Source organism: Grampus griseus, assembly GCF_964374135.1.
Source record: "Grampus griseus genome assembly, chromosome: 7".
Taxonomy (NCBI): Eukaryota; Metazoa; Chordata; class Mammalia; order Artiodactyla; family Delphinidae; genus Grampus; species Grampus griseus.
In genome coordinates, this window is record NC_139001.1 from 106,828,001 (window position 1) to 106,843,211 (window position 15,211).

General features: G+C 40.0%; 1 protein-coding gene across 2 annotated transcripts in view; it reads left to right on the forward strand.

Moving 5' to 3' along the window:
* Nucleotides 1-15,211, forward strand: part of CNTNAP5 (contactin associated protein family member 5) — a gene marked incomplete at both ends in the record, with an annotated part of 875,906 nt that overhangs the window by 764,383 nt on the left and 96,312 nt on the right. For both annotated transcript variants that reach the window (XM_082658898.1, XM_082658899.1), the window contains one exon: nucleotides 5,384-5,608. In XM_082658898.1, coding sequence (XP_082515024.1) covers nucleotides 5,384-5,608 — 225 coding nt within the window. The remainder of the gene's footprint in view (nucleotides 1-5,383; nucleotides 5,609-15,211) is intronic.

Below are 15,211 nucleotides of genomic sequence, written 5' to 3' on the forward strand. Positions count from 1 at the left end.
AAGAATATCACATTGTAATTTTGACTTGCATTTTTTAATGACTGATAATGTCAAACACTGTTTCATGTACTTATTGGCCAAGTGTGCATCTTCTTTGCATGTCTATTCAAATCTATAGCCCATTTTTAAACTGGGTTATTTTTCTTTTTACTGTTTGGTTGTAGAATTTTTTTATATTCTGAACATAACTCTCATAATAGAAATATGATTTGCAAAATGTTTCTCCCCTTTTCACTTGCTTGACAATATCTTTTGAAGCACAAAATTTTTATAAGTCCAATTTATCTATTTTTTGTTGGTGGTGGTGGTGTTTTGGTGTTATATCTATGAAACCATTGTCTAATCCAATGTCATGAAGATTTATGTCTATGTTTTCTTCTAAGTGTTTTGTAGTTTTAGGTCTCACATTTAGTCTTTGATAAATTTTGAGTTAATTTCTGTATATGGTGTAAGGTAGGGGTCCTACTTTATTCTTTTGCTTGTGACTATCCAGTTGTTCCGATACCATCTGTGTACTTGTCTGTAGCCCACCTCTACCCCAACCACTATCTGAAGTGTCTAGGTATGACGGTCATTTAAATTTTTTGAATTAAAAACTCTAGGTAATATATTTGGAATTCTATTTGAAAATACATCTGGAAATCTAGAAAAATAAAAACCAAGCTAATCATTCAAAGACAACCATTAAAAAGGAGATCTGATATTCTTGTAGCTCTTTTCTTTGCATTTAGTGTAGCTGAGATAATTCTGTCCATTCCATTTTGTATTCTGAATTTTCTTTATTTCATTTCATAGCCATTCCTATATAATTCATCAGTTTTAATGATTGCAATATATTCCATCTGGTGGAATTGCTTCTGTGTATTTGACATATTATATCACAGAACATTTTAGTGTAGCAGTAGTAGGACTCTGGTACCAGTCCTGCCTGTGTTCAAATTCTGGCTCATCTACAGTCTACACTGTGTGACACTGGTTATGTAATTCAACCTCACGATTCCTTGGTTTTCTCGTCTGTAAAATGTGGAAAATTCAGGAATTCTTTATGAAAGATTCTGATGGAAATTTAGTGAGCATTTCACATAGCAATTGAGATAATGCCTGGCCTATAAAGTCTCAGTAAATGCTCTTACTATTGCTTTGGAATTTTAGATTGCCCCAAATTTTGCACATAAATAATGCTGTGATAAACACAATTATTGATTATTCCCTTAATAATGGAATTTCAGTGAAAACATAGTATACATATTTGGGTAATTTAGCAATTGCCAAAAACCTGTTGAAAAAATTCTATAATATATACCTTCCTGCCAACTTATATTATTTTTTTTAAATTTTTATTACAGAAAAATTCAATTATGCACTATAGTAGAAGGGTTTCAGAACCCCCATGCATCCATTATTTAGCTTCAACAACTATTAACTCATGATCATTTTTATTTCGTCTACAGCCTAACATCCCTCCTCCTATTATTACTTTATTTATTTATTTATTTATTTGGCTGTGTTGGGTCTTAGTTGCAGCATGTGGGCTCTTCATTGTGGTGCGCAGGCTTCTCTCTAGCTGTGGCATGCGGGCTCCAGAGTGTGTGGGCTCAGTAGTTACTTGCCCCGCAGCATGTGGAATCTTAGTTCCCCAACCAGGGATCGAACCCACATCCCCTGCATTGGAAGGTGGATTCTTAATCACTGGACCACCAGGGAATTTTATTATTTTGAAGCAAATTCTAGATATCACATCAGTTCTATAAATACTGCAGTATGTATTGTTAAAAGATGACATAAAAATATGTATCCACAGGACTGTTATAGTAAGAAAATTTTAATAACTTTTTAATAATATGAAATATCCACTCAGCATTCAAATTCCTATTTCTTTCATTTATTTTCAGTTTGTTTGAAGTTATTCTAAATTACTTACAGCCTGACTGATTTCTATGGAAACGCTAGACTATTCATTAAGGCCTGGTCTTTATACTTATTCTAATTCTAAATCTATTTCTATTACTATTTTTAAGACCAGCTGTTGTTTATTGAGTTCCTACTACGTGCTGTCCCTTTACATCCTCTCTTCCAACCCGTCTGCCTGCCACGAGATTGAATTCATCCCTGTTTGTGTATGAATAGCCAGCAGTGACGGGATCTCATGAGAAAGCAGGAGGAGCGCACAGATAGGGTCCAGGCCCATGTCAATCTGACTCCAAGGCTGCCTTGGAGATACACAACCTCTCCAGCACCACCCTGACTCCTAGCATCTGCTCTGAGTTCATTTCACACTTTAAGGCCTAGTCAATACCAAGCTCCTCTTTCAGGTCTTCTCACGCTGCTCCCGCCCACAGAGGCATTCAACTCTGGGATTCAATGTCTCCGTCATTCACACATCACATTCAAGGCCACCTTCCATTGGTCTTATTTCTTTTCATGTGTGTTCTGTCTTCTCAGAATCTAATCAGCAGTTTCTTCCACCAGGTAGGTACTCAACCGATGTTGCTAATATTGGTTATCATGGCCCTAGAGTAGCATGATGGTCATTGGTAATAATCACCTTCAAGTGAAGATTTTTCTTTCATTTTGCCCAGTGGTTTCAGATGTTCAGATAAATCAATCAGAGAGCTTAAATATGATTAGAGAGCTCAAACTCTTAGATTATAAAAGAAAAGAAACTGAGAGAATAATCAAATCCAGGTGTTTTGCTGAATTTAGTTTTAGGTTGAACTTCACAATATCTAAATAAATAAAAATACAACTGGGGCTGGGGAGGAGGGAAGACAGAATTTGGTAGGACAGTTCTAGTTTAAAAACTGCTTTTCAGCTCTTCCTTGGTGGCGCAGTGGTTGAGAGTCCGCCTGCTGATGCAGGGGACATGAGTTCATGCCCCAGTCCGAGAAGATCCCACATGCCGCGGAGCAGCTGGGCCCGTGAGCCATGGCCGCTGAGCCTGCGCGTCCGGAGCCTGTGCCCCGCAATGGGAGAGGCCACAACAGTGAGAGGCCCGCATACTGTAAAAAAAAAAAAAAAAATGCTTTTCATTTTAATTTCCTATCTTAAGTATAAGGAAAAAATGTAGTATGAATGCCTGTATCTAATATACTATTCATGACAGAATGATCTGAATTATACTTACATTTGAATACACACACGAACATCCCATAAAAGCCATTACTCTGTTAACTAGGAGTTAGTAGCTCAAAACGCAGACCAAATGTCCCCAAGGAAATTCACTTGAGAAGAGTGCTTGAATCCAGCTGATGATCACCTAGAACCCTCCTGTCGCCAGTTTCTGCACAGATCTCAGTAATCAGGAGGACCAATGATTTTCTAACCTGCATGCAAAATGCAGAACACTTTCTCTGAATCTTTAGTGAAAAGGAACCGGTATTCCCAGTCTGCTAAGCAATATGCATAAATATGCAACTTTAATTTTTTTGGCACCGTGACAGGCTGTTACAGAATTTTCACAAAGGTAGAACAAATTTGCAGTGGAATTAGAAAGCAAAAGCCAGGTTTGATCATGTTCTAGGTGCCACCAACTCAATCAGAGAACTTCATGGGGAATTGCGGATACTCAATCTTTCAGAAAGAAGAGAAATTAATTATGCCAATATAGATTCATGTGTTTTTTTAACCAACAAAGACCTATTGTGTAGCACAAGGAACTATACTCAATATTTTGTAATAAGGGAAAAGAATCTGAAAAAAATAAATATATATGTATGTATAACTGAATCACATTGCTGTACACCTGAAACCAATACAACACTGTAAGTCAACTATACTTCAATTAAAAAAAAAGAAAAAAAATAGATTCATGTCTAATGTGCTGTTTTCATAGCAGAGGTTTGTTGCAGATCCAAGCTCTGTTGTTCTACCGAGGAACCTTTGCTCCATACCCTGATACTGTGTAGAGATAAAATTGAAAGTAAACTTAAGAGCAGCCCTGATTCAAAGAAGAAAATATGCCAGCACTTGGATGCATGTGCAGTCATTAAACAGATATATTTTATGATGGGCATTAGTATGGGTTGAGGTTGAATTCTCTTCTAATATGGAGAGTCTGTGAGTTTAAACTACCGTGGTAACTCTCTTACGAGCTTTTAACATATCCTCTTGTTTATCCGCCCAGAAATATTGTTGAGGGAGGTGTTATGTTTCCCATTTGCCGGATGAGAAAACCATCTCCATGGGTTTGACTAACTTGCCTGGAACCACACAGCTAGTATGAAATCAAAGGAGGCTTCAGATCCAGTGGTGAAATTGGATCCTTGCTGATTCCACCGAACAAAAATGATAGCAGTTGGAGTGAAGACATTATACAGGGAGGATTGGGTGATTCCTGCTCCTGCAAATTGAATGTCATCAGTCTGTAGAGGCTTCCCTTCCCAATGGTGATGGCAGATCTGTATCCTCTATGTTGTGCTGTAGGAATTGTTTCCCATGGGCATGCCTATTTGCCAAAGTCTTTGCTCTTTTATGGAACTGAAAACCAATTCCCTAGGTATTTAAAATCATTGAGTCTAAAGGGGAAAGGAGGGAGAGATAAATTAGGATTTGGGGGTTAACCTAAACACACTACTATATATAAAAGAGATAACCAGCAAGGACCTACTGTATAGCACAGGGAACTATACTCAATATTTTGTAATAACCTATAAGGGAAAAGAATCTGAAAAAGAATAGATACATATTATGTAAAATTGAATCACTGTGCTGTACACCTGAAACTAACAAAATACTGTAAATCAACTATCCTTCAAATAAAAACATAAATTAAAATAAAATAATTGAGTCCAGGAATTGGATGCCTATGCCTTTCCTACTCTTTCCACAGATTTTCTCTCCTCCATTTCCACGGGTCCTCACACATTCCCAACACCATAGAGAATTACTTTCTTTCCCAAATGTACTACTCTCAGTAGTTTTGAGCCCACTTAACACCCTCCTGACCCACGAGAAAAACATAAACCAGAATTGTTAGGATTTCAGTTTTGAAAGTAAGATAATCCTGGTGCAATTTCTCTCGACTATGCAGGAGGCCGGGACATCTCCTCTTTGCTTCTCGAGAAATCAGCCGGGCACGTGGTAGTTATTCCGCAGACATACATGAAACTGGTCCTACATTTCACAGTGCACATCTGAGCTCTCTCTTCTAGCCACACAACCTTGTTCAAGGTGCTTAACCCCCGCAAGCCTCATGTTTTTCATCTGTAAATAGAAATGGTGATTTCTGCCACTTCAAAATTATTGTGGGAAGCATATTCTATAATTCATATAAAAACTCTCACACAGTGACCGATGCATAGGAAACAATAAACAAGCAATGATGGCTCTCCTGCATACTCGATCAAATGTTTTAATGTGTGCTTTCCCCTCTGATATTTTGCAGAGGTTTCTGCTGTCTTTGAGGCTGGCACTTCAGTGACTTACATGTTTCAAGAACCCTACCCGGTGACCAAGAATATAAGCCTGTCTTCCTCAGCGATTTATGCAGATGCAGCCCCATCCAAAGAAAACATTGCATTGAGCTTTGTGACAGCCCAGGCACCCAGCCTCCTGCTCTGTATCAACTCTTCTTCTCAGGGCTACCTGGCTGTCCTGCTCTGCAAGAATGGTGAGTTCTGTTGGCATGAAGCCTGATGGAGTGTTATTCTGTGCTGGAGGGCCAGTACATACCCTCCAGAACTCTGCATAATTTCAACTTAATGTGGTCCCAACCTGGGCAGTGTCTTTCCAGATCTCCAGTCCAACCTTTGATTGTGCTTTTCCTTTATGAGTTGCAATTGGTATTCAGGAGCCGTGTCAATTCACTGCTGAAGTCTCGAATACATTGACTTTAATTTGCTTCAACTGTGTAGCAGTCATTCTTTATTATTTATTCTGTGCTGCAATCCATTAAGTGTAAAGGAGCAGATCATCAGCGTATCTGAATTTCAGAACGACACTCGTCACATACATCCTGTCGTCTTTGCTGCAGGATCCTTTACTGAGGACTGTTAAAACAACTGGCATAAATGCATGCTGTATTAATAAAAGCTGAATGCCTAGGTCTTAGAGAGAAGTAGTATGTGTGAGTCATAACCTTGTGAAGTATGGGGCTGGGTGCTGAGAATCAGATTTTGGAAAGAATGCGGACAAAAGGAAATATGTGAAGATTAGAATGATAAAGGGGCTAGAACCCAATGAGTACGAGGACCGTTGAAGGACATCAGTTTTGATGGCTGTTAGCAGAAGCCAGGTTTGCTCTTCACACTACTTAATTCTACCCTGCAATGTTGAGGACAGTTTATGTAGTCACGACCAAGGACACTCAGGTCAAACTCCTGGAGAACAGTTGGAACAGGCGAAGAGGGCAGATGTGGGCATCCCTGTAGTATGGTCTCAAAGAACACTTTCCTATGATTGAGAATTTCTTTTCCCCTCTTGTAACTTGCTATATAATGAGATGAGTTTGGGCTTTTGAACCATCCACCACAAGGATGGACTGTGGCACTGGCGGGGAGCATACAGGAAGCTGGGGATACACAGCACACACTGTGCCCTCTCTAGACCTTATGTGGAAACTTTAGAAATTTCTCTTGCTCTACTTTTACTTGGGTTTATTCTTCCTTGTGTCATCTTGTTTTCCAACTAGGGATGAACTAGATAATGAAGAATGATATGTGGGCCTCAAGCAAGGTTCAAAACTGGTGGACCTGTGGGTTGAATCGGGCCTGATTTACAATAATAATAACAATGGCTAACTCTAAAGGACTCATTCATCCTGAAAGCAACATGGAAGGGAAGAAAAAAAGGAGATAGAGAAACTAGGATAATGAATGGTCATCCAAGACTGTCTGGTCTTGAAAGACTCTGCAAGAGAAAAGGAAAACCTTATGGGTTATTAGACCTCTTATTTATCAGCAGAGCTCTGTATGATTAGAACCATTACAGAAACATGTCAGTTTTTAACTCTTGCCCCTAAAATGTCTCTGTAAGGTCAATAAGGCTGGCTGAGGAGAGTGAGGCATGGATTAACGGATTAACCTAGGCCAGCCAGCTAATTCAGGACACAGCTAGGGCCAGATACCAAGTCTCTAGGTAGTCAGCCCAGCAATCTTTCCTCTAAACTAGATCATCCTGCTCTGTTGGAACTGGACTATAGTCAGATGGTTACACAGCACTGAGATGCCAGGTTTCCCCGAAAGCACCTTTTGGGTGTGGTTCTGCAGGATCATGCTTATGGTTACAGACTGTGTAACAAAAATAACTATATCACATTACATATATATTACTCCGTATAGTCTATTATAATAGAGATATTGAACTCTATGCTGGGCACTATTCTAATTAGTACAGAGGACTTAAGCCTCACAATAATCCTGTGTGATTACTGGTATTAACAGAATCAGTATCTTAGAGTTGTAGAATCTAAGGCATATAGACAGACATTAAATAACTTGCTGAAAATCCCACAGCAAGTAAGGAGAGAACTGAGATTCAGTCTTCCCTCCCCACGTCTAGTAGGTATTCTTGACCATATGGGGTAAGCTAAGAGTGTTATTTTTTGAAAGACAGCATATTTTAAATAACTTTAATTGGGAAGGCATTCTTTTCTCTTTTTTTAATTGAAGTAGAGTTGATTTACAATGTTTTGTTAGTTTCAGGTGTCCAGCAAAGTGATTCAGTTATACATACATATATATCTTTTTTTTTTCAGATTCTTTTCCCTTATAGGCTATTACAAAATATTGAGTATAGTTCCCAGTGCTATACAGCAGGTCCTTGCTGGTCGGGAAGGCATTCTTGAATTCTGCCTTAACCTTTATTTTCTTATACTCTAATGCCTCACTTCATTGAAGGCTCTACCTGACCCCATAGGTATTTACATGTTTTAAACCCTGGCTAAATTCAGGAAGCAAGGAGATATTTGTGCCTTGTTTTTTGGTTTAAAGTTAGATCTCAGGGCTAGTGTAAAAGTACAGGCCTTGCAGCTTAGTCTAAGATACAGGAAATGGGTGTCCAAGCCATGGTTAGTAATGGGGTGTCCCCCATCCCCTTACTCAATCTCAGAGAATCACTATCCCCGCCCATCTCGCCCCACCACGATTGCTCTAGGGACCTCTTGTTGTAGTAGGTAGTGCTGGGGGACTCAGTGATTGAGGATGCTGGACTTTTCCTGCCATCTCTTTCTCCTATAGAGACACAACTAAGATAAGTGCTCATTCATTCATTCTTCTATTGATTCTCTGGGTCATTGATTCTCTGGTCATTAGTCCCCCTGCACAGGATCAGGAGACTGACAAAAGTAAGCAGGATACAGGATACTGTGCTCTCTCAACACAATCAGGAAAAAGAGAGACTCAGACACTACCTTAAACTTTTTGAAAGATAATCTAAATACATGAGGGGATCCAGTTGCCCAGATTTCTCAAGCAATCTAACTAGAAGTGAGATTTTGCCTAACTTGAAGGATCAATCTCCTAGGAATTCAGAGATTACAATGGTAGAGTAAAATGCCTTGTGCGACAGTGAATTCCTTGTCATTGGAGGTCTTTGAATAATAATTGCATGATGATTTGTTGGAGAAACCATAATAAGAATTCCAGCAGTGGATGGCAGAGAAAAGTAACCTCTTAGTTTCTTGGCATGTCTTAGATTTCGTGATTCTCTGTTCCCTTCCTGTGTCGTCTTACATTTATATTTCTTTCTGCTAGAGCTTTATTTGCAGACTTAGAAATGCTTCTATAAGGAGTTAAGAAGTGGTATGCTTTTCTAAAATTTTTTATTTTATGTTGGAGTATAGTTAATTTACAGTGTTGTTTTAGTTTCAGGTGTACAGCAAACTGATTTAGTTACACATACTCATATATCTGTTCTTTTCCAGATTATTTTCCCATATAAGTTACTACAGAGTTTTGAGTATAGTTCCCTGCACTATACAGTAGGTCCTTGTTGTTTATCTATTTTATATATAGTAGTGTGTGTGTGTTAATCCCAACCTCCCAAGTTATCCCTCCTCCCCGACCTTTCCCCTTTGGTAACCATAAGTTTGTTTTCTAAGTCTGTGAGCCTGTTTCTGTTTTATAAATAAGTTCATTTGTATTATTCTTTTAAATTCCACATATAAGTGATATCATATGATATTTGTCTTTCTTTGTCTGACTTCACTTAGTCACAGAGAATAATACCTGTCTCCTTCATAAAGCTGTTATTTTTTAAAATTTTATTTATTCATTTATTTATTTTTGGCTGTGTTGGGTCTTCGTTGCTGCACGCGGGCTTTCTCTAGTTGAGGCGAGCGGGGTCTACTCTTCGCTGCGGTGTGCGGGCTTCTCATTGCAGTGGCTTCCCTCATTGTGGAGCATGGGCTCTAGGCATGAGGGCTTCAGTAGTTGTGGCACGCAGGCTCAGTAGTTGTGGCTCACGGGCTCTAGAGCACAGGCTCAGTAGTTGTGGCACACGAGCTTAGTTGCTCCGCGGCATGTGGGATCTTCCCGGGCCAGGGCTCGAACCTGTGTCCCCTACATTGACAGGTGGATTCTCAATCACTGCACCACCAGGGAAGCCCATAAAGCTGTTATTGAAAAAGATGAGTTAATATGTGCAAAAGTGCTGCTTCTACTAGAAAATACTATATATATGTACACAATTATTATTACTGCAACTTTGTAAACAGTAAGCCCAAATAGTCACTGGCCCAGACTTTTATTATTAGCCTCATTTTGCCCACAGCAATAATACCAGTAAAAATGATCTTATTTCTCCTGGAAAAAAAAAAAAAAGAAGTAGTATTCTTACAACTTGTTCCCAATACATTCATAGTATTAGGTCACTGGCCTAATTGTCAGTGAAAAATATGGGGGACACTGAATTGTAAGGAACTAGAAATATTTTTAACACAACTCTGATACATTTCAGTGGAAAATATTCCTCTGAAAATATTAATGGAAGTAAAGAATACTTACAGATTGAAAAAAAAAAAGATTAGGAAGGCAAAGACAGTAAAGAGTTAACTTGGGAAAGTCTCTGGAAGGGATTTTTAAAAAAAATTTATTGGAGTATAGTTGATTTACAATGTTGTGTTAGTTTCAGGTGGGCAACAATGGAAGGGATTTTATAATAAGATTGATTCGCACCTCTCTGATGTGGACGGAGAGTTTTCTGTTAGCACAGCTTTCTTAACCTTTCTTTGATTTAAGACACCTTTGGGAATCCGGTGGAAATTAAGAGAGGGTTACTCTTAAAAGGAGCCTTTTTTGTTCTCCCCAAGAGGAAGAAAATGCCCACGGCCACGTCATACATAAAATGGCTTCAATTTCAGCACTCTTGGTTAAGAAGCCAGGGCATGGAGACATGGCTTGCAAATATATTTAATAAGGCGGCCCAGGCTGGGGGAGAAAGAGCAAAGGAATGCAAAGCCATGCTTGTGAATCTCTCCCCGGCAGGGTTTGATCTGGCAGGTTTGGAATTCTTCTTTGTCCTTGATCATTGTTCTTGAATTTTCTCCAATTGGACATTCAGGTTAAGCCACTGCTGTCTTTTCAAATGAAAACAGGTGCTTCCTAAAGGAAGAAAAGGATTTTAATTTCTGAGATGGAAGAACAAAGGCAGAAAGGGAGACATTTTGGGGTCAGAGAGTCCTTAGGAAAGAGAAGGCAATTGTGCTTCAAGAACCTGGGGTTTGGGACCACAGGCAACTTCTCAGAGGCATGGCAATTGGAGGAGAAGGGGCCGTTGAAGGAGGAAAATGGTCTAGAGAAGAAGATGAGAATGTTCAAGAGACACAGCTTTCAGAGCATTTTATTGAGTGTTGGCTCTGCCTTCCCCACAGTACGGGGCAGCTCTCCTTCATGCTTGTTATTTAACAAATATTCTCAAAGCATCTTCCATGTGGCGGGCACTATTTCATGTGTGGGAGAGACAGAGATAGACTGGATCCTGTCCTGCCTTTAAGGAATCTAGTCTAGTGACAAAGATAAAAACAAGTAAGGCAACAATGTATCAGCAATACTAGCATAGAGGTCTGTTCCAGGTAGAGTGAGCAAGTCTTTCTGGGAGGGAGGGTCAGAAAATTCTTAATGGAGAGTGACCCTTGAATTAGTCCCTGAAAGATAAGTCAGTGTTCTCTACCTGGATATTATATATCTTTTAATAAAATAAGTTGTTGCTTTGATTGTTCCTCATTTTCTCCTTTTTATTCCCATTGCATATGAAATATGATTTTTTTTTTTACCAATCAATTCCCTTTTCTACTCTTTTATCATCTGTCCTTCTTGGCTCCCTGATGGTAGAAATTAAAAAAAAAATAAATTTAGAATCTGTGATCATTCTAAGACCATCAATCGAGGGTGAAATCACTTGGGTACAAAATCCAAACAGGATTCCTGGTCACCTTCCCTCGGTGGCTCCTCAGCTGCCTTCCAGCACCAAATAGTACGTCTGACTTTGCTTCAGCATTTTCTTTTTATCAGTCTTTTTTTTTTTTTTTTTTACCATATATATTCATAAGATGCACTGTCTGCATTTGTGATTGCACATACCTTGGAGGAAATAGTGATGAACCCAGACACTTCGCCTTCCTGTCACTTCATCAGGAACAGACTGACTCAAGAGAGACAGGGATGAAGAGGAATCCAGAGAGGGAGTGTCTTCAAAGTACAATCCTCAACAGCTGTTTTCTCACCGGAGATCTTCAAAGGTTCACGCTGCCCCCATCACTCTCTCTCTGACCCTGGCATATGCTTGAGATCCTCAGAGCCACAGAATCCTGATAAACAGCCTGAGAAAAGCATGCCTCAGAAGGCGTGTCTCCTTGGCCTTACTAAGCCCTGATCACTTTTGTCTCTGGGCTTATATCAAACAACACTTTGCTGCTTGGAATTTAAAATTCCCATGTCTTTTGCTAGCACCCAGACTTTGTTTAGGTTGGTTCATTTCCTACATTTCTGAGCTTTCCAATCATCTCTTGCTCAGGGATACTAGGTCCTGCTGGACTTCTGTCCTCCACTTCACAAGAATATGGCTATAACACAATGTGACCTTGAGAGGTCACCTTTCCCTCTAGAAGAAGGACAGTGATACGGGCAGAAGGAAATAGCATCCCCAGTATCATCACTTACTTAGTCCACCAAGCTGAGGGGTGGGCGTGAATGGAGAAATGCAGGCATGATGAGTAAGACTGGATGTCGGTCATCGTTTCTCTTTCTCTACTCCTTGTTGTGGGAGATCCTTTATTTTGTAGTGTGCTCATAGGTTCTTGACGATTACTGTGGACTGAATCATGTCCTCATCAAACTCATATGTTAAAGCCCTGACTTTATTGTGTCTATATTTATAGTAAGAAGGTAATGAGGTTAAATGAGGTCATAAGGGGGAACCCTGATCTGATAGGGTTAGTGTCATTGTAGAGGAGACACCAGAGCTTGCTCTCTCTGTCTCTCTGTCTCTCTCTGTATTTCCATCTCTGCCATGTAGCAATACAGTGAGAAGGTGGTCGTCTGCAAACCAGGAGGAGAGCCCTCACTAGAGACTGAATTGGCTGGCACCTTGGTTTTGCTGGCCTCCAGGACTGTGAGAAAATAAAGTTCTGTTGTTTGGGTCACTCAGTCTACAGTATTGTGTTATAGTAGCTCAGTCAGGCTAAGACAAAGATCAAATGGGATGATGCAAGAGGATGTGCTTCATACATTGTAAAGTACAAAACACGGTGTATATTTTCTTATTGATGATAATAAAATAATATGAATTATCTGCATGCTTGGGTGATCAGAGCATTAGTGTAAAGTGCAGGTTTCAGGATAACTGGGATGCAATTTGAATACAAAGAGGGCATAAGCATTGCCCATTCCCTGGAGGCAGAGCACCTAATGAGGGGGACATTCCCCCAGGAAGGAGAAAGATGAGATATAGGGTGGCCACCCTGCACATGAGCTGCTGTCACCAGGCACAGGCAGCAGCTTTTGATGTACAAAAACATGACATGGAAAAAAAATTTTTTTTAACCTTATGAATGGCTTTTTCTCAAATGCCTTCTGAATCAGACCTTTGGGAAACTTGTCTGATATTTCCAAAACAAGACAGAGAAAGAGGGGGGGAAAAAAAAGAGCAGCGTATATGCAAAGGACTAGTGAACTGTTGAAGATGTCTGTTCCCTGCAAGATCAGGCTCAGCAGGACACAGCTGGGGAGATGCAATTAAGCACTTGGGAGATGCCCACCTTCAAGTCCAACCCCTCTGGCTATGGAGTAGGCTGGGCAATATGCACCAGCGTCAAGGAAACCAAAATAGGGGGACAGCAGCTACTGACTCGGTGTTCCAAGCCCCTGAGAGAAGAGTGGTAATCAAAGACTAGTATGGAAATAAGGTGAACAAAAATAACAAAGTGCAATTCAATCTATGAACATCAGTTGAATACCTACTGTATTCATTGGCTGGGGCGCCATAACAAAATGTCGCAAACTGGATGGCTCCATCTACAGAAATGTATTTTCTTACAGTTCTGGAGATCAAACGTCTGAGATCAGTGTGTCAGCAGGGTTGGTGTCTGGTGGGAGCTCTTTCCTTGGGTTGCAGACATCTCTTCTGGAAAGAACATTCTTCCTGTTAGATCAGAGCTCCACCCTTATAACTTCATTTAACCATAATTACTTCCTTAGAGGCTCCATCTCCAAATACAGCCACACAGAGGGATAGGGCTTCAACATATGAATTCGAGGGGGATACAAACATTCAGTCCCTAATACCTATCATAAGCTGGATGCTATCCTAGGTGCTGAGAATAGAAACATGAATATAGTGTAGTTGGCTTCTGGGAGATTCTTGAAGTTAGTTTCCATATACAATTGATCTTTGTAATGTTAGCATCTAACAGAGTACCTAGCACATAGTTGGCCTCAGTATTCTTGGACAGGATTCTGTATTTTGAATCTAGTGGGAGAAGGACGTATATACCTAGTGTGGGAACACCCTCCATGCTCCATGAAAAGACTTTATAGGATTACAGTGGGGCCATACTGGGGAGAGAGGGCAGCTCCTCCCAGGGCATCACAAAAGACACCATAGTGAATATGCACATGAATATAAATTCTGTTAATTGAGTAGTAATGTCCTTAAAAGTGTTCTTCCTGAGATTCTGCTCTGTCCCCTGTAATACACATGTGAGAGGCAGTGTGTTTGGGCAGCGGGGTTCTGTGGAGCTGGCTTGCTTTTTCTTTTTTGAAGGCCTTTGGGGTCTTCTCACCTTGTACTTTCCCAGTTTAAATAACTCTTCAGAAATGTTCCAGGAATTGAGCAACTGTTTGTTATTGCAACAAGGCCGGTTGCTTACAACTGTCATGTGTATGTAGTGTGCGCATCATGAGAAATTATCATCTGCTTTGCTGGTAAGGAGAGAAAAGGCCTGCACTCGGTGCCTTGTTTTCTTCATCTGTAAATTTGGGATAATTGCAGCGGTCAAGGGCCTCACAGCAGTGTTGTTAAGGATTAATGAGATCCTGTTTGTAAAGGGTCTTAAGGAACTCAGATGAAAGATGTGGGATAAGTACAAAGAAGGGTTATTACAAAACAGACCAAAGAGGTGGCTGGTGACTAAGCCACCTTGTTTTTTTTTTTTTTTTTTTAAAGCCTGGTGGAGAGAGTTGGTGTGTAGGGGTGCTGAATATTTAGCTTTTGGACTAGAACTCTAATTAGAGGCTTAAGGATTAACAAAGTAGTTGAAGTCTGTGTGAAGAAAGCTTTTCTCAGAATAAAAGACATGTTTTTATTCTCCTTTGACCACTTGAGCCGTAAATACTTTTATCTCGAGATGTGGAACAAATTCAGCAGAAGGCCACAGTCCAGGGCACGTTCAGTGTTCTGTGTTGGTAATTGCCTTTTGTACAACAAGTCAGGCTTGGATTATCATTATTGCTCTTAATTTAAAGTTATTGAAAATGTGTTTCCACTTTAATAAATAGCTTGACCTCTTGATGCCTAGAAATGAAGGCTCTGAAAACCGGATCCTCTAGCTAGAACTGCAGTGGGGTTCTAAACCTTCAAGTCCAGTTTAAATTCTTGCCACCACCGACAGGAGACTGCCCTCGACCTCTTAGTTAGAAAACAGTTAATAGCAGCCAATATTATAAAGTGTGTCATGTGTGCCAAGCTGCAGGTTTAGCACTCTGCATATGTCCATTCATTCAATTCTCACACAATGGCTATGCAGTCAGTGCCAACATTTCCCCATTTTACAGATGAG